The sequence below is a fragment of the Pollachius pollachius genome (assembly GCF_949987615.1).
Source record: "Pollachius pollachius genome assembly, chromosome: 20".
In the NCBI taxonomy this organism is placed as follows: domain Eukaryota; kingdom Metazoa; phylum Chordata; class Actinopteri; order Gadiformes; family Gadidae; genus Pollachius; species Pollachius pollachius.
The window spans coordinates 6711744-6736154 of NC_136953.1; the positions used below are offsets into that span (position 1 = coordinate 6711744).

General features: G+C 46.4%; 1 protein-coding gene across 4 annotated transcripts; it reads right to left on the reverse strand.

Annotated features, from left to right (window-relative positions):
• Window positions 1–283: 283 nt before the first annotated feature.
• On the reverse strand, window positions 284–22142 carry phka1a (phosphorylase kinase, alpha 1a (muscle)). Of its 4 annotated transcripts, XM_079757966.1 has the most exons (34): window positions 21909–22142; window positions 19767–19925; window positions 19474–19521; window positions 18608–18776; window positions 18129–18211; window positions 17852–17932; window positions 17121–17219; window positions 16889–17035; window positions 16383–16436; window positions 15793–15915; window positions 15588–15683; window positions 15141–15248; window positions 14976–15054; window positions 14460–14594; window positions 13991–14100; window positions 13724–13868; window positions 13208–13286; window positions 12881–13059; window positions 11138–11308; window positions 8742–8827; window positions 8334–8461; window positions 7641–7794; window positions 7008–7166; window positions 6642–6771; window positions 6247–6348; window positions 5451–5566; window positions 4749–4784; window positions 4489–4524; window positions 4089–4115; window positions 3516–3554; window positions 3101–3262; window positions 2928–2981; window positions 2367–2567; window positions 284–1798 (listed from the first exon to the last, which is right to left on the reverse strand). In XM_079757966.1, exons 1-34 carry the CDS (start codon window positions 21984–21986, stop codon window positions 1625–1627), a joined length of 3747 nt encoding a protein of 1248 aa, XP_079614092.1. In that variant the 5' UTR covers window positions 21987–22142; the 3' UTR covers window positions 284–1624. The 4 variants fall into 4 exon arrangements, with proteins under 4 accessions (XP_079614092.1, XP_079614093.1, XP_079614094.1 ...); XM_079757967.1 differs by lacking the exon at window positions 4749–4784; XM_079757968.1 differs by lacking the exons at window positions 4089–4115; window positions 4489–4524; window positions 4749–4784 and having other exon boundaries at window positions 285–1798.
• Window positions 22143–24411: the final 2269 nt, after the last annotated feature.

Sequence of the window (24411 nt, forward strand, 5' to 3'; positions counted from 1 at the left end):
TAATAAAGAAATATTCTAAGAAAGAAATTCTAAATTTCTTGGTTCTTTTCAAGATAATTTGGGCCAAATTTAGCAAAGCAAAAACGACAAATCATGCATGTTAAATTTAATGTTACATTTAATCAAAACATTTTTATCTTATTACTATTTACAATATATTATGTTATTTTTAAAAGAATAAATATAGTGCGTGCCAAGTTGAGATGATGTATTGTGATGTAGTTATGCCAACAAGCTGAGATCAGAAAGCATTTTCCAAAAAGAAAACAACGTACTCCACACTGTTTATATTATATATATATATTTGTATGTATTTTAAATAGTTTGAGTTTGCCAAAAGTATAATGTGTGCCTAAAATAACATGAAATTACATTCAAGAATATAATTCCATCAATCATTTTATGAACATTGACATTTTTCATTATATGGTGTATCATCAAATTGCAAAAACCTGGTTAAATAAGATGTATTTCTAAAATATTTTAAAATGTACTATTTAACCACAAGTGTTGACGGGCCGTACCCAGCCATTTAAAAAACAATCCCTGTGTGACGTCACAGCGTGGGCTGTATCAACTAGTAGGCTCGAGCTGACACGTCAATGCAGGATCTGCGAACAACACTCATTCTTGTGATGTCAAAAGTGGATAGATTTTGAAAGTACTGGTAACGGTAAATCAACCTAACTATTTGTTGTCAAACAGGAGACCTCTAAACAGCAGGATAGCCCCTGACTATGAATATTTTATATGCATTTCCCTAACTGAGCTAAACAAAAGGTAAGTTCAAACAATTTACATTTAACTCAATTCCTTTTAAAAAGGAACACCATTTTCTTTCACATACAAGAAAAAAGTATTTAAGCTAAATCGACTTATTCCAAATACAGTTACACTATTCTGGTTCACCATTAACATAACTCTTTTACCATCAATGGCTCGGGATCAGTTACATGCAATTATTTTACTGCGATAAGAAACTCAGACTAAAAAAATACATCATTGATTCATTAAAACAATGATTCAAGCAATAGTTTTGCTTTTATTTTATACATTCAACAGAAACGTTAACTTAATAAAGGACAGCTTAAGGATTTTTCACATAAAATCTCTTGTACAGTGAGGTTAATGACGCTTAACAGTAAACAGTACTAGGATTTAAAATCCCAGTCAGCCATTACGTAACAGTATTTTCAAACCTACAATTATTCTATCATAATTTGTATACATTTTTGTCTATTGATATTCCCTTCTTTAAGAAGCTACAACACACAAAACACGTCAAGGATTGCATCCATCTCTGTGTAAAGTTGGCTTGAGCATGGCGCCCTCTAGGGGCAAAGGCTGGTGATGGTTTAACAGTGCACTGGACAGGAGGGACTTTCCTGTTTGTTAGCTTTGTGTGTTTGTGTTCACCCGTGTGTGTATGTGTTTGTGTGTTCGTATGCACCTGTGTGTGTGTGTGTGTGTGTGTGTGTGTGTGTGTGTGTGTGTGTCTGTGTGTGTGTGTGTGTCTGTGTATATGCATGCAGTTGTAGTTGTGCGTACTTGTGTATTCAAATGCACATGTGCATCCCCATTTACGAAAATCCGATACTTTCAGATTCAAAGTCACGCACGGTGCTCACTGCACGGCGCAGGCTCCTGCGGGCAGGAAGTCCTGCACATAGGTGGCCACGGCCTTGGTGAGGTAGGTCATGGTGCCGAAGCGGCCACTGGGGGCGCTGTCGTACAGCAGCCGGCACACGCCGTTCGCCGGGTCGCGCTCCAGCATCTGCTCCTCAGCCCCCAGGTCCATCTGAGGGGGGGGGCAAGCACAAGGAGGGTTGGTGTTGGCACCATGCTAGGCAGTGCTGCTGCGCTAAACAGTGTACCCCTACTACCGGCCACCCCTAAGCTTTTAGTCTGCTATCAGGATGGGGGGAGGGAGGGATGGCGGAGAAAGAGGGAGGAGGAGATAGATGGATAGATGGAGAGATAGAGTGATGAGAGATGAGATGGAGGGAGGGGAGGATAGAGAGAGGGATGGAGGGGGGGAGGAGGGAGAGAAAGATGGAGGGAGGAAGACAGAGTAAATGCAAGGGAAGACTGAAGGAGGAGAGGATAGAGGGAGGAGAGAGAGATAGAGTGATGGAGAGGAGAGGAGGACAGAGGGAGAGCAAGGGGAGGAGAGAAAGAGAGAGGGAGGGAAGGTGGGAAAGGAAGAAAAGAGGAGGGAGGGCGCGTCGCTATACGCAGGCGGGTATAGGAAGACGGGAAGAAGAAAAAGAGTGAACGGAGAGGGTGGGACAGTATTTGGGTGAGACATGTGTGTGTGTGTGTGTGTGTGTGTGTGTGTGTGTGTGTGTGTGTGTGTGCACGCTCACCTGATCCTTGTAGAACATGTCGTTGGCGAGGTGCACGATCTTCTCCACGTGCACGATGGAGCCGACGCTCTGGATGTCCACGTCGGCCAGCATGGTGAGCACCAGGATGGCCTCCACCAGCAGCTGCCGGTACTCGGGCTGCGGCACGCGGTTCAGCAGCGCCTCCACGTGCACCGAGAACTTGATCTCCCCGGGCGTCATCTGGGTGGGGCAATTTGGGGCATAGACTTTGAACCGGATGGTGGTGGATTTTCATGAACGCCGGTGCATGTGTGCGTGTGAATACACAATCAATCCGTCCTCTGCATGATGGCTCGATCGGCCTGCCGGCAGGGCCACTATTTTCTCGCCCCAACCGCCCTCAGGTGTGATATTGATGATGTATAAGGAGCCGCTGAATTTATTTGCCATTTGTGACATCACAAGTGGGAGTGTCCACCCAGATGACTCATAGTGGATAGCCCAGCCTAGCGTTCTACTCAGTGGCCTGCATCAACTGCTCATCTAGACACATTTATTGGTTACGTTTAATATGATGTAAAATCAATGGGGTTCTCTCACCTCTCTGGTTGTGGAGGACGGAAGCACATATCCCTCTATGGACAGACCATGGCACTGGAAGAACACATCCAAGAAGATTGAGTCTTACAAAGGGCGAATCCCATTTCACTGAATGTGTACTTGTGTACTTTGCATGGGTTGATCGATTCTGTACTATCTTTGTGTGTAACGACCTTCTGCAGTATCTTCCAGACTTTCTTGTAGAAGCCGACGGGCACGCGGTTCAGCGCTCCGTCGAGGCGTCTCCTGCGCAGCCATTGGCCGTGCCTGGTATCCCTGGCAACCGGGACACTCTCAGGAACATCCAGCACTTCTGTGGAAGGCATCCTGAGGCACTGCGTAGTGGAAAAACACACGACAGTTAAGACCAACAGCCTACATCTTTTCTTTAGTGTTGATCATATTGGATATAGTTTAATATTTTGTTGTACATTGTGCATCTTTTTTAGACTAAAGTGACAGGTAAAGCTTACTTATTTAATAATAAGCATTGGCATCTTACTACACATTTCTGATTAATTTCTAATTCACAAAGATAAAAAATATGTTACAGATAATTTGACATATTATTAAGAAAAACATTCTTACCCCAGGTTGTTCAACGTCCAGAGACTGGGAGGGGACACTCTGGAGGAATGAAAAGAGAAAGAGAAAGAGAAAAGACAGACCAGAGATAGAGAGGGAGCGAAAACATAGTTAGCTAAAATGAAACAATGTATTCCAAACCGCTTTCAACTGAAAAGATTTGTTCCCCTTAATTGCAAACATAAGCAGAGACAAAACCTAAAAGCTTAAATTAAAAGCTCAGTGGAAAATCACTGATTAATCTTTTGTTACGTGAATTAACATGTGATGTTAGACGGCACCTACGCTCAGAAAAATAACCAAATTACGGTTGTGTACCCAAGAAATGTCCCGTAATATTAACTGTTCATTCATTGAATAGTTTGTATTTAATCTAATGTTTTAATTGATTACATAAAATGTACATACACCTAGGATGATCTGAATCACAGTTAAAGCAAAGGATTAAAGGGTTCCCATAAAGTGGAAGAGGATTAAGAAAGAGCGTTAAACATGCTCGCTACAAGCTTGCTTCAGCGTTTGCTCAGTCCCAACACATACTCTGCATTATAATGATATTTAGTGAGCCGACATCACCTTGCGTGACTCCAAATTGTACTCAAGCTGAAAAGGAGAGACACACAGACAACAATATAATATAACATCTATAACAATACAATTTATGAACTGTCCCATGAATAAATTAAAACAAAGAAATGATTGAAACTGTAGACTTGATTGGCTCGGACAAGAACAATGCGTGCTCCATCTGTGATGACAAATATACTCTATGAACCAAACAACACTGTGAATGACATGTCTTATTCACTCAATAGTTTACTTCATTCGTTTATTTAACCGGCGCTACACACACAGTTAAATAGTTAGATAGCTCATTTATATGGAATCACACTATTTACATTAATTACAACCCAGTGTAATAATCGTAGTTTTCCATAACCGTCACCCTGGTGAATTAGCGTCGGTATTTCTCTACCTTCATAACATCCGTCAGGGACAACCTGTGGTCCATCTGTCACAGGAAAACAACAACCCATCAATGTGTACCCACTGGAAACACAAGCATGTATAAAACATTGAAAGAACTTCACTTAAGGTAGTTGGGTCCAGATTCACCACAACCACCCTCCAAATCCATCCCCGTTACATTTGAAAGCTACATTGACTGGTACCGCTAGCCAAATCCGTTATTTATTATATAATAAGCAAACCTTAGCATATAACTTGACTTATTACCTTATTTGGCCCCCTTAAAGAGAACCTGTGGTTGATCTGTGATGGGGAGGAAAGCAACGCAGGAGACGTTTCTCATGATGTATGCATGGTCACGCCCAATGGAACAGAACCTCGATTCAGGTTGATTGGTTAACGACACCCCTGTGTTTACCTGTCGTGGTACCCGTGTGAACCCAAGTGATTTTTTTATTGCATCACCTTCAGCCACGACATCATTCGAGGCTGAACCTTCATTGCCAGTTGATTAATTTACTACTTATATTCACATTCATGCAATGGACAAACGACCAATTACCATCAATCCCCTCAATGACCCTCAAATCACGTTTGCTTTTCAGAATAGCAGCGCACCTCACTTGAAAATTACACCCCAAATGTTTGAACCATTAATATGTGAATCAATATCATGATGGATGACGGCGTCATCACCTTACTGGGGTCTGTCAGGGACAGTCTGTGTTCCAGCTGCAAGGGGAGACCAACGAGACATCTCAATGCCACCTGCCTCGGTCTCTCATCAGGGACACTTCTTTTTGACATCTTGACCGCTACTCGTGCAAATCTTACTTTTCAAACCCACCTCAGCAAAGTCTTTGTGATGTCAACTTTTACTTTGACATCTCAACCTACACCCACACCCATACCTACAGCCCGACAAACACACCCCCACACACACACACAAACACACACAGCGTGTCCTACCATCTTCATGTCGCTCTTCAGCTTGCTGATGCCGGCTCGCTCGCTCTTGGTTGCCCCCGTGTTGCCATGGAGATGGATGGAAATGGCAGGACTCACTCCGGTGTCCACCTCAACCACTGTGCCCAAACACACACACACACACACAAACTATTGAGACGTCGGAGGGCACAGATGAGGCAGAAGGTGATAGGCTGCCTGTTAACCCACCCATGTTTGGGCTAAAACGTGTGAGCGCGTCACCACCATGTGACTACCAGTGTGCCAATGCTACACGCGTGCCTGAGGCTCGCGTGTAGCCTATGACTTTTTGGAGAACACACGGCTTACTCTGACATTAGACTGACAGACATTAGTTCAATCACAAGCTGCCTCTTGCATCTGGAAGATGTGTATGTATTGATCAAGTCACACTGGCCTCGATGAAGCCCAGTAGGCCTACTGAGCTTGGAAGATGTTAAGCCCCAGACAACTGGAGTGTTTTTTGTTTAAAGGGTTACAAAAGAAAAGGCAGTGTTCAGTAGCAGATAAGGTAGGATATAATATTAACGCCAACAGTGACAATTAAATTGAATTAGGCTATATAATTTAATGAACGAAGAAGATGTTAAGAACTAGGTATAATCTAATGATACGGATCTTCTTAGCTTGGAGCGAAGTGCTTCTATCGGCCCAGGCTGGTTGGGTCTGGATGGTAGGTCCACTGATTGAGGCTCACAACCTCTGCAGTCATTTTTCGCACGCCTGGGGTGATTCCAATTGGCTGTGGCTAGTGAGGCGGGCGCTGTTATTGGCTTACTGTTGCGCTGGACTCCAAACTCCTTCCCACTCAGGATATGGTGGAGGAGGTTCTTCAGCTCAGAGGGACTCAGGCTCATCAGACTCTCTGTAGCCTCCGCCTCTATACACACACACACACAGTGCAAGTTGTAATTGTCATCACTCTACCCTTGCTCTCTCTCCATCCCTCTCTCTCCATCCCTCCCTCCATCCTCTCACCTCCATACCTTTACAGTCGAGGGCCAGCTCCATAGCCATCACCCTCTCTCTCTCTCTCTCTCTCTCTCTCTCTCTCTCTCTCTCTCTCTCTCTCTCTCTCTCTCTCTCTCTCTCTCTCTCTCTCTCTCTCTCTCTCTCTCTCTCTCTCTCTCTCTCTCTCTCTCTCTCATTTACACCCCCCCCCCCCCCCCTCACCGTTACAGTTCAGCGACTGGGCCAGCTCGGTGGCCATCACCTGGATGATGAGGCCGATGCGGAGACGGAACATCTCCGTGAAGAGATCCGGATGGGTGCGGATGCTCATCGCTAGGAACACTATGATCTCCTGTAGGAGAGAGGAGACGGTAGAGGGTGGAGAGGGGAGGGAGGAAGGGAGGAGAGGTGAAGCGGGGGAGGGGGGAAGTGAGAGAGAGAGGAACGGGGAGGAGAGGAGCATGTGTGTGAAGGAGGTTGAGAGGAAGAGGGGAAGGAAGAGGAGGGAAGGGGAAGCACCTTTCATTGTCAAGTCGTTCTGGATAAAGTCGTCACTTGTTTAGGAAACTTGAGTGACTAAATGAGGACCTGGGTGAGCACGGCCACGGTGATGTTATGGTCGCTGGCCTCCTCGATGAGGAGGCTGAGCTGTTCGAGGGGGATGGGGGCGGTGATGGTCTTCTCTCTGGGCTCCGGGGGAAGGCCCACCGTCAGGTGCTTCTGGTGAGCCAGCAAATCAGAGCACGCCTAGGAGGAGAACGTGACCAATCAGACGGAGCGCCTCAAAGGACCTCCCTCATCGCGGGGAAACAGAAAGATTGTGGTGAATAAGACATACACTATGAATAAATAAATAAATAAATAAATAGCATCACTCGTATCATGATAGTCAACAGTAGAAATAGTAATGAACGTGTTTAAAAATAATTATTTTTAGTATGCCTGTGTGTACACGTGTGTGTGTGTGTGTGTGTGTGTGTGTGTGTGTGTGTGTGTGTGTGTGTGTGTGTGTGTGTGTGTGTGCGTGCACGTGTGCGTGCGTGTGTGTATGTACGTGTGCGTGTCTGTGCATGCGTGTCTGTGCGTGAGTGTGTGTTTGTGTATGTACGTGTGCGTGTCTGTGCTTGTGTGTGTGTGTGTGTGTGTGTGTGTGTGTGTGTGCGTGCGTGTGTGTGTGTGCGTGTGTGTGTGTGTGTGTGTCTCCGTCCGCGCTCCACCCACCCAGTCCAGCTCCTCCACCTTCTGCCGCAGCATCCCGGAGGTCATGCGCAGCAGGCCCCAGAGGTGCTGCTCCCCGGCCCGCTGGTACAGCTCCCCCAGCAGGCAGCGCACCGTGGAGCCCTTCCCCTGGAGCCCCGTGTCCCAGTCCAGGCCCCTGCACACGGGGAGAGGGGGGGGGGGGGGGGGGTGAGGAGGATGGACCAGAGCGGTCTTGCTCCAGCCATGGGTCGGGGAACCAGTCGGTACTCGAGCGGTGACGGGACGCAGCACTTGTTGCAGCACGTTATTGACTGTTGGACCCTGCACTAATGTTTGGGGACGCGCGCACAAGATACTCACTGACCCATCCCACCACGGGATCTGCACTCAACAAATCCCCCCCTGACACAACCGCTGATTTAAAGACCGACACCTATTATTGTTCATCTGGCGTCTAAAGGTCTGTGCATTTTCCGTCTAAGGGCCCCAGAGGCCGAGGGTCAAGTCCTTACGGGCCCCGAGTAAAACAGAGAAAGGCCACGGACCACCAGCTAGACGGTACCGGCTACAGTGTACCCCTAGGACCCCAGAGCAATAGGCTCCCTCCGCCCCCCGCTGCTCCTTGAAGAGGCATCATGAGTTCACCTGGAGTCTCTCGTGACAGAAGCGTCTGCTCATATGCTGTGAACGCCCTGCCTTTGAGTGCGCGCTCACTTGTCCTTGAACAGGATGTAGAGGATGTCCCCCTGGTCCTGCAGGTTGTGGGTGTCCTTCAGCAGCTGGACCATCGCCTCGGGGTCCACCGGACCGCCCGCCGCCCCCGTCACCACCACCTTGGGCCCCTGGGGGATAGGATGGAGGAGGAGGAGGAGAGGAGGATAGGATGGAGGTGGAGGAGGAGAGGATGGAGGTGGAGGAGGATAGGATGGAGGAGAGGAGGAGAGGAGGAGTGGGTTGTCATAGCAATGCCACGGTCCATGTCACCTTTGCCCTCTCGGACGGACAGAGTGATCGGGAGACAGGCAGAGGGGCAGGCAAACAGACAGACAGACAGGCAGGCAGGCAGACAGACAGGCCAATAGACAGACAGACAGACAGGCAGGCAGACAGACAGGTACCTACCTGTGGTTCATGGTTTTCAGAGAGGTTGAGTTGCAGTGAAGGCTGAGCAGAATGAAACAACTTGTTGGGAACATACATGTTCGCATCTGGGGGGAGAGGAACATACTTTCATGTTGCATTTTGAGAGGTCTTGTAATGACCACCTCACACCTGGTGGTAGAATAGGGGTCGCTTTCACGGTCATACTAATGAAAGGGGTATTTACATTTACTGTGTCCTGGTGAATTTGCTGTGGATGTTATCGTTATGAATGAAGGTTAACCTAAAGGTTACCGGTGCCTAACATGAAAGGTTCAGGTATAAGTATATATTGACTGAGTATGCTGTAAATTAATGTATGCTATATGTTCTGTATGTGTTAATGATTCATATTTATTAATAACCCATGGACTGTGGATGTTGATTAGGTATGTTTATTAATATAAGTACTGTGTATATTGATGATATATATATCTTAATATAAGCACTGTGTATGTTGACTATATATATATATATATATATATATATATATATATATATATATATATATATATATATATATATATTCACATGCGTACTGTGTATGTTGATGATATATATATCTTCACATGCGTACGGTGTATGTTGATATATATATTAACATGCGTACTTTGTGTGTTGATGATATATATATTTACATGCGTACTGTGTGTGTTGATGATATATATATTAACATGCGTACTGTGTGTTGATGATATATATATTAACATGTGTACTGTGTATGTTGATGATATATATATTAACATGCGTACTGTGTGTGTTGATGATATATATATTAACATGAGTACTGTGTATGTTGATGATATATATATTGTAACATGTGTACTGTGTATGTTGATGATATATATATTAACATGCGTACTGTGTATGTTGATGATATATATATTAACATGCGTACTGTGTGTGTTGATGATATATATATTAACATGCGTACTGTGTGTGTTGATGATATATATATTAACATGCGTACTGTGTGTGTTGATGATATATATATTAACATGCGTACTGTGTGTGTTGATGATATATATATTAACATGCGTACTGTGTATGTTGATGATATATACATTAACATGCGTACTGTGTAGGTTGATTATATACACATTAACATGCGTACTGTGTATGTTGATGATATATACGTTAACATGCGTACTGTGTATGTTGATGATATATATATTTTAACATGCGTACTGTGTATGTTGATGATATATATATTAACATGCGTACTGTGTGTGTTGATGATATATATATTAACATGCGTACTGTGTATGTTGATGATATATATATTAACATGCGTACTGTGTGTGTTGATGATATATATATTAACATGCGTACTGTGTGTGTTGATGATATATACGTTAACATGCGTACTGTGTATGTTGATGATATATACGTTAACATGCGTACTGTGTATGTTGATGATATATACGTTAACATGAGTACTGTGTAGGTTGATGATATATACGTTAACATGCGTACTGTGTAGGTTGATGATATATACGTTAACATGCGTACTGTGTAGGTTGATGATATATACGTTAACATGCGTACTGTGTAGGTTGATGATATATACGTTAACATGAGTACTGTGTAGGTTGATGATATATACGTTAACATGCATACTGTGTATGTTGATGATATATACGTTAACATGCGTACTGTGTATGTTGATGATATATATATTTTAACATGCGTACTGTGTATGTTGATGATATATATATTAACATGCGTACTGTGTGTGTTGATGATATATATATTAACATGCGTACTGTGTGTGTTGATGATATATATATTAACATGCGTACTGTGTGTGTTGATGATATATATATTAACATGCGTACTGTGTGTGTTGATGATATATATATTAACATGCGTACTGTGTGTGTTGATGATATATATATTAACATGCGTACTGTGCATGTTGATGATATATACGTTAACATGCGTACTGTGCATGTTGATGATATATACGTTAACATGCGTACTGTGCATGTTGATGATATATATATTAACATGCGTACTGTGTATGTTGATGATATATACGTTAACATGCGTACTGTGCATGTTGATGATATATATATTAACATGCGTACTGTGTATGTTGATGATATATACGTTAACATGCGTACTGTGTATGTTGATGATATATACGTTAACATGCGTACTGTGTAGGTTGATGATATATACGTTAACATGCGTACTGTGTAGGTTGATGATATATACGTTAACATGCGTACTGTGTAGGTTGATGATATATACGTTAACAAGAGTACTGTGTAGGTTGATGATATATACTCTAACATGCGTACTGTGTAGGTTGATGATATATACGTTAACATGCGTACTGTGTAGGTTGATGATATATACGTTAACATGCGTACTGTGTATGTTGAGGCCCTGCGCCTTGCTCATCAGAGACACCATGTCCTTGGCCTTGGTGGCGGCGGCCTTGAAGCGGCCCAGCCCCTTGGCTGCTGCTGGCGAGGGCTTCTGGGGCGCGGCGTGGGCCAGGAGCTGGTCCAGGTACTGGGACAGCTCGTCTGACTCTGGGTCTGGAGGGGGGGGGGGGAGACAGAGAGGATGGAGGGGAGAGAGGAAGGGAGGGGACAGAGAGGAGGGGAGGGGGGAGAGAGGAAGGGAGGGGACAGAGAGGAGGGGAGGGGGGGGAGAGAAAGGGGACAGAGAGGAGGGGAGGGGGGAGAGAGGAAGGGAGGGGACAGAGAGGAGGGGAGGGGGAGAGAGGAAGGGAGGGGACAGAGAGGAGGGGAGGGGGGAGAGAGGAAGGGGACAGAGAGGAGGGGAGGGGGGAGAGAGGAAGGGGACAGAGAGGAGGGGAGGGGGGAGAGAGAGGAAGGGGACAGAGAGGAGGGGAGGGGGGAGAGAGAGGGGACAGAGAGGAGGGGGGGGGAGAAAGGAGGGGAGGGGGAGAGAGGGAGGGAGAGATTAGAGAGGAGGGGAGGGGGGAGAGAGGAAGGGAGGAGGGGAGGGGGGGAGAGAGGAGGGGAGGGAGGAATGAGGAGGGGAGAGAGAGGAGGGAGGAGACAGAGGGCGAGGATAGAGAGAGTTATAAGAGTGGGATGACTCAAGAGGGTATAAAAGAAACGTAATGTATAAACCAACACAATGAATTCATTTTCATAAACTTGTCCTCAAGCTAACGTGCTTTGTCTCTGCTCAGTCACAAGCCACTGGCCCTCAGGAAGAACGCGCCTTAGAGAAACACACCAATACACTCATGTCCCTTTGAAGGGGAACAGCTTTGAGTCAGCCACTTAAAGGGGAAGTTTCCCAGTCGGCCGTACTCTAATATAAGAGAGGATTGCTTCATGCGGGGGTTGTGAAGAAACCACATCCACTCGATCACCAGTTGATATCGCAGAGTGCAGTTGCTTTAGGACACACACGTCTGATGCATGATTCTTGTGTGTAAGAGAACACAGAGCGTGACTGTTCCCCTTTAAGTGAAATTAATAAAAAATATATATTGGATTATCATTAGGAAATGTCTTCTTAAGCACATGCTGGTCAAGGTGCAGAGGTGCTCTAATACTAAACTGGCAACCACCGTGCTTCTCTATCTCCATCCATACAACAACCAAACACCAGACCACACATCTGGGATGAGACATGCCACCGTGCAGGAAGGGGTCACCGGGGTCAAAGGTCAGTGATGACGTCACAGGAGGAAAAGGGGTGATGTTACAGGAGGTAAAGGGGTGATGTCATAGAAGGAAAAGGGGTGACGTCACCGGAGGTAAAGCGGAAGACCAGAGATTAAGGCATCTTAAATGTGGTTTTTAATAAGGGAATAAGAGTGAGATTAAATACTCGCAGGATAGCTTTAAGAATAGTTGACTCTAGTTGGACTCAAAAAGCAATAAGACTCATTTGTGAGCGGAATGAAACAGAATAATCATTAAAATTCAACTAAACATCAACAACAATCAAGAATGTTGTTTTTTACCCCCAACAACCTCAGATATACAGGCTAAACCAACTGACTAATATACACAGTCAACCTCATTTCCAGGGTTAGTCTGTGTATTAGAAAAGGGGGATCTTATTTTATCTTCTAGTTACCCGCCCTCCTCTATCCCTCCATCCTTCCTCCTCCTCCTCCTTACCGTCATCATAAGGAAGCTCATGCAAACTTCTGAAGTCATCATCCTCCCCAGCATCAGCACCACCATGCTCTGGGTCTCCAGGGAAACGCTGCCCATTTCCCGGAGCCTTACCATCCAGGAAGCTGAGGTGGGCGAAACAGGAAGTGGTCAGGAAATCCGAGAGCTTGCCTGTCTGCACCCTTTGGAGAGATAAGAGAGGGAGAGAAAGGGAGACAGGGAGATATGACATACATATTGATGGCGGCCTGACATCTCAAAGAAAGTGTGTGTGTTGTGCGTGTTTGTGTGTTGTGCGTGTGTTGTGCGTGTGTGTGTGTGTGTGTGTACCTGGCTCCTCCATAGTATCCATCCTGGAGTTTCCTCAGCATGGCCAACACTGCCGGGTCCAGAGCTTTGTGGTCCTCGGCTAGAGCGCACACACACACACACACACACACACACACACACACACACACACACACACATAAATATATACTATATAATATAATTATGATATACACTTTATATTATTACATACATTTCTAACAGTGATACAGATGTGATTTTATATATATATATATTTTGTGTACTGTAAAGTCATATTTTGGTGTTATTCGATGTTGTTCCAATGTGTGACTCCCCCTTGTGGACGGAAAAGCAAATTGAAGGATGAAGGAAGTGCGTTGGTGCATCAGTGAGTGACTGACTGTCTGTCTGTCTGTCTGTCTGTTTGTGTGTCTGTGTGCGTGCGTGCTAGGCCTGTGTGTGTTAGCCTGTGCGTGCGTGCGTGCGCGCGTGCGTGCGTGCGTGCTTCTGTGCGCGCACACGCGCACATTATGCTGGCGCATGTGCGCGTGAACCCACTGAGCATGCTCAGAGAGACGGGGAAGGTGGCGGTGGGCCTGCCGGTCATCCTCCAGCGGGAGGAGAGGTAGGAGAGGTCCGTCCGCAGCATCTCCACGATCATCTGGTTGTCCAGGGCCAGGTAGAACTGCTGGTGGTCTATGAACTGGGGGAGAGCGAGGCACACCGTCGTCAGACATCCTCCTTCATAAGGATTCACGAGAAGACGAGCTCTCGTAGTTAGGTTGGACCGTCGCCGCCGCCCCCCCCGACGACCCCCGACCTCACCTGGGGGGTGAAGGAGAACATGGTGCCCCTGATGATGTAGAACTTGGAGGTCCCCAGGACCCCGATGCGGCGGTAGGGCCGGCCCGTCAGGCCCAGCCTCTGGTTGCGACCTGAGGAAGGACCAGCTTTACTCAGGTCAACTGGTGGTACTGCTGCTACTGGAATCCCCATGGACACACTACCGCAATGGAAACGCTTTGGATCACGTTTAAATAAAAAGGGGTCTAAATATTGTTCTGAAGGAAGGCTCTTGCATGGTTGGTTGGTGAGTGAGTGAGTGAGTGAGTGAGTGAGTGAGTGAGTGAGTGAGTGAGTGAGTGAGTGAGTGAGTGAGTGAGTGAGTGAGTGAGTGAGTGAGTGAGTGAGTGAGTGAGTGAGTGAGTGAGTGAGTGAGTGAAGTGAGTGAGTGAGTGAGTGAGTGAGTGAGTGAGTGAGTGAGAGAGAGAGAGTGTGTGTGGGGTGCGCTGACCGAGGCGGGCGTAGATGTGGCTGAGCACCCTGGAGGGCTGGACGTGGAGGGGGTGGATGTCTGCTACGGTCTCCACCTCGATGCCCTCCCTCAGCAGCAGAGCCTTGATGTCCTCGCTCTCCGCCAGGACCGCCACTGTGTCGGGATGGGGGGGGGGGGGGAATACAACCGGAATATTATACAAATGTGTTGCCATGAAGTATATTCAGATCTTAACCCGGAAATGTTAATTAGCAGTACCAATGTATCGTTGAACTCATAGCGTTATTGCCTAAGTTGTTTTTTAAGGTCAATTTTTAACTTAAGTCAAATAGATGAATTAGGCAGATAGTGACTCTCTATTCTATACCTCACTCTATTAGGAGAATAGAGTGAGGTTTGATATCACAATATGGCCAACATTACAGCAATTACGCTCTGAGGCTAACGGTATGTCATGATCGTTATGATCTTATATGATATAGAGCGCATTGTATTCTGGGGTGTTGTATCCTGGGCTGTGGTTTGACCTCTCACCCTGGACGACCACGTCCGGTTTGGGAATGGTGGAGAAGCGTCTGTTCAGAGGGTCGATCTCGCCAGGGGCCAGGAAGCCCTGTTGGAATGAAGTCATCCGTACGGCTGTAATGCTGTGCCCTGTCCTGTACTGTAGTGCAGTGCGTTGTGGGGGTGACCCCTCACCTCAGCCAGCAGGTTCCCCAGGACGTAGAGCGACTGGCCCCATTTCAGAGGGAGCTTCCCCAGGGGTATCCTCTCCACGCTGTGAGGACTCCCATACTCCTCCTCCACCTGTACCCCGCGTTTAGAGGTGTGGGAAAGACAGCCGGACTGTGTGTTGAAGAGCTAGCATAGCGTATATGAGACACCGGATTGATTGAAAACTGTTGAGGCAAACACACTATGGCGATGGCTATAACGGTATTCTTTAACAGCAAAAGTAGTCAGTTAGCTCCAAGTGCATTGGATTTCCACAACAATGGTGGTAGTTAAGCTGTAACACTTTGACTGTTACGTTCTCAAACGGGCTGATTCAATAGTTGACCTTGAATTTGAGGTTGTGAGCACCCAGAAAGAGATTCCCTTGAAAACCACTCCCACCCGGGTTGTCAGCAACAGCCCGAGCGCTACCTTGTCGTGTGGAACGCTGTACAGTTCCGGAACCAGGGGGATCCCATCCTTCGTCTTGATCAGGATCCCCTCCAGCGCCTCCTGGTACTCCTGTACCTGATGAGACACACAACACATGAACTAACACACCTATTGATAACATACACATATATACGACAGCATAACACACTGTATACACACCAACTGCGGGGGGGGGGGGGGGTACCTGTTCAGGGCTGTTGGTGAAGATGCCATCCAGGATGAGGTAGGTCCAGAACAGAGGCCACTCACACTCGATGTTCTCAAACAGCTTGAGCTCTGCTGCCTCGTAGTACAGGCGGCTGGGGTCCTTGGAGAGGGACAGACAGACACACACTCCATCTGCATACGGGACGACCCAGAGCGGGGTCCCCCGTCCTGCAGGCCCCCAGGGTCGAGGGGCCCCGGTGTGGAGGGCTGAGGGGGAACAGAGAGGTATGCCTGCTATGTGGCACACTCCCCCAGCCGAGCGACTTGAGGCCGGCTCCAGTGACCCCCCCCCCCCCCCCCCCCCCCCCCCCCCCCCCCCATATCCCCCCTGAGCTGGCTGACATTTTGGATCTGTGACCGGCACTATGCTATTAATGGCCCGGCATGGGGGGTTTCAGAGCCAAGACGGTACAGTGTGTGTGAGAAGAGACTCAGGGATGTCCCTCTGCCCGTCTGGGTGTTTCTCCCTCTCTCTCGCCTTCTTTCCTGTCCCGTTGTGTTTACAGTCGGTTTGCCTGTCTGCATCTCTCTTGGTCTGTCTGGCTGTCTGTGTGTCCGTCTCTTTACCTCTTTGGGAGTTTTGTGGCCGTCCCTGAGAAACCTGCAGCATCCATACCGACCCTGGGGAGAGAGAGAATAGAATTAGAGCTACACAATACAGTTGAAATTAATGACATAAGAGAAAATAGAGTTCATTTTGAGGCAGCACAAACTACAATACACATATTGAGATAGAATACACGATTTGTTACCTGGGTTTACCTGTATCTTGGCTATGATAGGCTGCCTGTGTTCACCTGTATCTTGGATATGATTGGCTGCCTCTCTTACCTGTACCTTGGCTATGATTGGCTGCCTGTGTTCACCTGTATCTTGGCTATGATTGGCTGCCTCTCTCACCTGTACCTTGGCTATGATTGACTGCCTGTGTTCACCTGTATCTTGGATATGATTGGCTGCCTGTCTCACCTGTACCTTGGCTATGATTGGCTGCCTGTGTTCACCTGTATCTTGGATATGATTGGCTGCCTGTCTCACCTGTACCTTGGGCATGATTGGCTGCCTGTGTTCACCTGTAGTTTGGAGATGATCTCCTCCTTGGTGAGGTTGACCAGAGCCATGTCCTCCACGGCGAAGGCGGGGTAGGTCAGGATGGCCAGCGTACCGGCGTCCACCTCCTTGGACATGGACGCCCGCGGCAACATGGACGACAGGATCGACTGTGGGAGGAGTTTATGATGAGGGGGGTAAGCCTCCCAGCCACAAGGTGTGTGTGTGTGTGTGTGTGCGCACGTGTGTGTGTACCTGACAGTGCTGGATGTCGTCAGCCAGCGCGTGCACCACAGACCCAGGTCCCCCTTTGGCTCCGAACAGGTTGAGTTCGTCCAGGGCCTCTAGCGCCGCCTGCAGGACACAACAGAACACAGCAGGCAGGGGTTTGGCATAGCCTAGCAGCATAGCATGGTACCATTAAACAGTATAGTGTGGCATAATAACTCAATGCAAGACCTCACGTTAAAGAATGAATTGAATTATTATGCTATTCTACCCTTTAATAATTCCATACATTACAAAACAATAAACAATGTAGAAGTATAGTACCTTAGAGCAAAGTTTAGCATAGCATTGCACGCACATAGCATAATAAAATAGTAAAATGCATACATCAACTATAGTAAAGCATTGCACCTTGCAGCATAGCATGCAGAATAGCGTAATGACAAATGCATGTGTGTGTGTGTGTGTGTGTGTGTGTGTGTGTGTGTGTGTGTGTGTGTGTGTGTGTGTGTGTGTGTGTGTGTGTAAAGGTCTAGTACTGTGTACCGTGTTATTTTTGAGCGAGACTCAATTCCAGGAAGCCTCTGTAAACATGACACCACCCTAACCTTAACAACAGGGGCAGCGTAGACTCTCTGCACCCTGTGTGTGTGTGTGTGTGTGTGTGTGTGTGTGTGCGTGCGTGTGCGTCTGTGTGTGCGTGTGTGTGTGTGTGTAAAAATCAGCTGAGCCCTAAATGAATGACTGAGGCCGTTTACCTTAGCCATGCCTATAGAGCTGGCGTTCAGCTCGATGATACCCTGGTTGGTCTTGTCCCCTCTTTCCCACATCCCATAATCCTTCACAGCACCAGAAAAAAAGAAGGACTCAGAAAACATAAACAAAATGTCTGCATGTGTGGGACAGGTTTGAACTTAGCTACACAACCAGGTTTAGACTTCGATATAATACAGACTGAGGTTAACACACAGGTATTGTGAGGAATATTTGAATGGAGAGAGGGAGGAAGAGGAGGACGAAGAGGCGGAGGCTTACAGCCACTTTGTACGCAGCCTCGATGTAGAACATGAGGTTCTGGATCACGTCCACCTCGTCCTGGGTATAGACCACATGGAGACCTGCATCTCACACACACACACACACACACACACACACACACGCACACACACACACACGTTAGAGTGAAATATAAATAACTGTCTCTCTCTGTGCAAACACACACACAACAACTCTGCCTTTCACACTAACACACACACACACACGTTTTAGTGAAACATAAATAACTGTCTCGCTCTGTGCAAACACACGCACAACAAATCTGCATTTCACACTAACACACACACACACACACACACACACACACACACACACACACACACACACACGTTATAGTGAAACATAAAGAACTGTCTCTCTCTGTGCAAACACACACACACACACAACAACTCTGCCTTTCACACTAACAGACCCACACACACACACACACACACACACACACACACACACACACTGACCCGAGGCGGTCATCTGAGCGAGGATGAGGAGGAAGAGGGAGGTGGCGTCGACCTGCAGGTGTCCCCACTCCTTGTCCCCGACGACGGTGGCACAGGTCCTGGTGTTGTACTTGGCATGGACACAGTCCAGAGGGCTCTTGGTGTGCTTGAACTTCTCCACCTTGTCCAGCTGGAAGGGAGGAGAGAGGAGAGTCGAGAGGGGACAAAGGAGAGAGGAGAGAGGAGAGAGGAGAGTGGAGAGGGGACAGAGGAGAGAGGAGAGAGGACAGAGGAGAGAGCAGAGAGGAGAGAGGAGATGGGAGAGAGGGGATAACAAAGAGGACAGAGGGGAGAGGAGAGAGGAGAGTGGAGAGGGGACAGAGGAGATAGGAGATAACAAAGAGGACAGAGATGAGAGAGGACAGAGGAGAGAGCAGAGAGGAAATGGGAGAGAGGAGATAACAAAGAGGACAGAGGGGAGAGGAGAGAGGAGAGAGGAGATGGGAGAGAGGAGAGAGGAGATGGGAGAGGGGACAGAGGAGATAGGAGATAACAAAGAGGACAGAGCGGAGAGGAGAAAGGAGAAAGGAGAGAGGAGAGAAGAGATGGGAGAGGGGACAGAGGAGATAGGAGATAACAAAGAGGACAGAGGGGAGAGGACAGAGGACAGAGGAGAGAGCAGAGAGGAGAGGGGACAGAGGGGAGAGGAGAGACCAGAGAGGAGATGGGAGAGAGGAGACAAAAGGGAATAGTGTTGTGACAGGCTAGCTAAAGAGAGCCAATCCAGAGACTAAGTGCAGGATTACTGTACAAGGGGAGAGGCAGAGAGAGAAAGAGATTGAGTGAGACTGAGAGGGCATGAGATACATGGAAGAGTGTTAACATACCTGCCTCATGATGCACTGCAGGATCCCCCTCATCAACTTCACCACACTCTGGAGGAAGAGAGAGAGACAGAGAGAGACATAGAGAGAGAGCGAGAGATGGAGAGACATAGAGAGCGAGAGAGAGACATAGAGAGAGAGAGAGAGACATAGATAGAGAGAGAGAGACATAGAGAGAGAGACATAGAGAGCGAGATAGAGAGAGAGAAACAGAGAAAGGGAACACTTTTAAGCAAAGAACAACTACCTAACACTAACACACACACACACACACACACAGGCGGGCGTGGCGCTACCTGCTCCAGCTCGTAGGCCTTGGCCTTGTCCTCGTCGCGGTCGGCGTTCTTGCGGTAGGCCAGGCTCAGCGCCCACACCGACAGCACGCTGTACACATTGTCCCGCACCCACGCATCCGGCTGCTCCTCACTGGCCGGCAGCAGGCCCGTCACCGGGTCCTGGAGGGAAGGGGTCAAAGGTCAAAGGTTATAGTTCAGCCAGGCACTGGGTTCGAGAGAGAGAGAGAGAAAGAGATGGAGAGAGGGAGAGAGACAGGCAGACAGACAGACACGGGTCAAAGGTCCAAGTTCATAGTTTTTAGTAAGGTCATGGTTTAACCTCTTTAAAAGTGTCCCGGAGGAGAGAGAGAAGGGGTCAAAGGTCAAAGGTTATAGTTCAGCCAGGCACTGGGTTCGAGAGAGAGAGAGAGAAAGAGATGGAGAGAGGGAGAGAGACAGACAGACACGGGTCAAAGGTCCAAGTTCATAGTTTTTAGTAAGGTCATGGTTTAACCTCTTTAAAAGGGTCCAGGAGGAGAGAGAGAGAAGGGGTGTAAAGGTCAAAGTTCATCAATCACCCCTGTGACATTATTTGAGCAGAGACAGATGGGTTCAGGTTCACAGGGCCACCTGTCACTTGAGCAGAGACACAGACAGACACAGGTCAGTCAAAGTCAAAGGTCAAGCAATAGGGCATAGTTAAAGCCTGTCACTGGGTCCCAAGCTGAGATAGACAATTAAAGGTCAAAGGTCAACCAGTTCATAGGTCCAGCAGACATTGGTCAAAGGAAAATCATGCTACTAAAAGGCACTGGCAGAGACACACAAAGGTCATAGGTCAACCCCGTGACAGTGTCCTTAGGGGGAGAGAGAAGGTCAGGGGTCAAACATATCGCTGGGGTGTCCTAGGAGAGAAACAGGTTATGGGTGTCCATTTCAGCAGAATCACAGAGGTTAAAGGTGAACCCTGTTACTAGATCCCCTCATAGCGACAGACAGGTTATCTCATGTCAGGTAGGTCAGGATGTAGGACTATCTATTTCACTCTTTAGTCATGTAGCAGACACTTTTATCCAAAGCGCCTCACAGTGACCTCAGAATTCATTAAGGAGCAGGGGTTGCTTTAGGATGCCCACAGGTAAACTGTTGACTTTGGGGATCGAACCGAGAACCTTTCAGCTGGGAGTCAGGCACCCTCACCACCACCTACATGTATTTGGGTGAGCTAACTCAGATATCTGACACCGGTATCCTCACTGCTGAGTCCCTAATAATAGTTCTAATAAACCCTTCTGATGCATTGTGGGAGACGTACACAAACTACCCGGCACAGAACACTTGCACGTGCACGCATGGATGACATGGGCATTGTGTGCACTCTGCTTTGGTTTATTAGAGAAACGGACAACATGTGCACAGGAAGGTCAAGGGTGAATCTGTAGATGGTGTGTGTGTGTGTGTGTGTGTGTGTGTGTGTGTGTGTGTGTGTGTGTGTGTGTGTGTGTGTGTGTGTGTGTGTTTGTGTTTGTGTCTCCAGCTGACTGGTGGAGAGATCTTACCCATCGTTCAGCTCCAATAAGAGCTGCAAGCCGATCGGTTGCAGCAGAGGAGTAATTACCTCACTTCGGCCAATAAGCTTGCTAGCTCTCAGATCATTGTTTTTTAGGACAGGAAATTAGAGAAAGGAACAGGAAGTTTTGCCATGGCGAGAGGTGTGTGTGTGTGTGTGTGTGTGTGTGTGTGTGTGTGTGTGTGTGTGTGTGTGTGTGTGTATATAACATTAGACATATATTTGCTGAATAGGTTGTGTGTGTAATGCAATCCATTGTTGTAATGTATTGTAATAAAAAACAAACGTCACAAAATAAAATACAAATCAGTATGTCAGTATCTTTCCGAATCAGTCACACAATGTTAGTGTATATTATAACTATTACATTCAAGATTGTGTGCGTGTGTGTGTGTTTGAGGGGGCGTATCATACACACAACGATGAAGTGCGGTTACTGAACGATGCAATGCACACGTTTACGACACACATCGCATAGGGCCTGTGTGTGTCTAAAACACGCTCATTCTGCTCACAAAGACACACACACACACACAGACACACTTGTAATTTGTTCTTCCGTGACATTATATCTCGACACCGACATCACTCACTTGGTGTCGAAGTATCGTTTGGTGCACAATGCGTGCATAGTTGTCCAATTTCACGCCCGAGTTGCTTCTGCTTCGCATTTCGACGGGGCAGCTCTATCGCGCACGTTTACGATAAACTTAAACAAACCGGTTTTAGTTCCTGTCAGACGTCAGACAGACCCATGTCGTCGTTACTCGGGACGGGGCTTGTCTCGGAGCAATGACTCGAAGACTTGAAGACAGATCAGTTGCCGGTTGGGAAACTTTCAAGATGACAAGGAGGGCTGTCAACAAAATATCGCGACCCCAGCCAATATGTGCTCCCATTGGCTGCCGTGACGCTGTGTCCCGCCCACTTTCTAAAATATCCATAGGGAAATGTCACTTCTCAGGCATGCGCAACTAGTATTTGTATAAAATAAATGAATATATGAAAGTACTATGTCGACCAATCTAAGTAGTGTTATTTAACTAAGAATATAGGTATTCATATTATTATATCCATATAATATATTTTTACATTTTATTGCAGCAAGCAAGAGAGACAGAAGAAGGAAGCAAAGTAATAACTTAAGACAATCTTTGCCTAACAAAATTCGTTTTCTCGAAAGCAGCATGCACTCAACTTAACGTCACGTACTCATGTTCTCGCACTTTAATGCGTTTGGACCGACAAAGACACCTTTATTTTAGGGGTCTGCCAGGACTTGGACGGCAGGTCAGAGACGCCGAACAAGTGAACTCAAGACCTTTCCTGCGAAGTAACTCGTTAACGTATTTCTGTTATGTTCTAATATTGCCTTTATGTAGCGCTTTAATTAAGATTCAAGCACTGCATTTCGTTAATGTGTAAAAATTAAATTGATACTTAATAATAAAAAATAATTGAACACAATTATTTTATTTATTCTAAAAACACATTTGCTTGAATTGCTATAAGATGATATATAAAATTATTTACATCTCGTAAGTAGACACAATCAACCAATCAATCAATCAATAGATGCATTGGCCAATAGATGGCACTCTTTCGTCATCTCAAAAATATATCCCACGATTTATTTCCGAGGCTTTTTGGCTTCCACATAGTGATGTCATACTTGAGTCATGATGACTTCTATAATAATTAAATAATAGGCTCATTGTGTTATCATGATGAATAAAAGGTAATCAATGCAATAATCCATAAAAAAAATAATAATCCAAATATGACTACAACTACTAATATGACAAAAAAAAGGACAACAATAAATTCCCTAACTGCAGTAGATAATAATTTACGGTTACAATTCAACAGGTTGCGATCGTGTTTCCTCAAAACCTTATACTCCATTTCCCCTTGACCTTGTCACCATGAGAGAGGAAGCTATAGATAAATTATAGGAAGGAATGCAGACACATCACCCACAGTATCTTTATTATATACAAATAAATGTGGGTTGTTTTAATTTTTTTGAAAACACGTTTACACAAACACGTATGATACGTATCACTGATGGTTGACCATATGTCGAGGACACAGCTTGTTGATGTATAAATTGCTTTATTGCCGAGTTTGTAAAGAGTAGAAGAGTAGATGTGACCTCCAACACGACAGAGCTCTTCCTGTATGCGGTCAAATTGTATTTTTAGCTTACGAAAGTTCGTAACAGAGAAATAACTGGGAAATATCGTAGTGTCAGCCATGATATGACCTGGACAAATTCTCTTATTGCCAAGGAATGGTGCTTCATCGCTTCCTTACTCATCTCCTTTAGCATAGGGTAGACTGGACCATCCTTTACGAAAGAAAAGGAAAAAATGCCTTCCCACAAAACCTTGAGACATCAACCAAGCGACGCACCATTCAGCCGTTCGCAAAACAAACAATCACATGACAACACAAAGCCGATTGTAATTGCAGTCAGATTCCCAGCACCACAGTTTTCTTCTCCTTAGTGCTAATGAATTATCCTTCAAACCTTTCCTTGGCCTGGTGATATTAGGAAAAGACACAGCCCGCCATTTCTCCACTAATGGTGGAGAAATGGTAAGATCAGTCTACCAGCCAACGTTGCTCATCTATCCAGCACAGATCTAGGTGGACACGCCCACTAGTTATGTCATATGGGGCAGATTTTCGAAACGGCTTGTAAGGCTAATCACACTCACACCTGGTGGTATAATAGGTCCCCTTTAAGGGTGTGTGGCGATAGCTGGTTAAACCTGTGTGCATTGATTTCCCAATGCACCACAGGTGCACAGCCTCAAACAGCCCCAGAGTCTTATCGGTCTGACAGGTGAGGAGTCTGACAGGTGAGGTCAGGTGAGGCTGCCTTAACTAGCCTATGACCACACACACCACGACTGGCCTTGGAAATGACCTGTGAGCTAGCCTTTTCATGCACCTTTATGCCTACCAGATAGCATGCCAATGTGGTATAAATTGTGTACTTTCTTGTGTGTATCATTTATGGGCTAGAGTGCCAAAGGTATAGGTGCATGTTTAATCACCCAATGTCTAATAAAACTGCTTGCCGGAGTA

Coding starts and splice junctions, on each gene's coding strand:
- phka1a (XM_079757966.1), bottom strand. CDS start 21,986: ATGCGAAGCAGAAGCAACTCGGGCGTGAAATTGGACAACTATGCACGC. Junction 14,595..14,975: donor ACCGGACGTGGTCGTCCAGG/GTGAGAGGTCAA, acceptor ATCCCGACACAG/TGGCGGTCCTGGCGGAGAGC. Junction 11,309..12,880: donor TGAGCTTCCTTATGATGACG/GTAAGGAGGAGG, acceptor CCCCCCCTCCAG/ACCCAGAGTCAGACGAGCTG.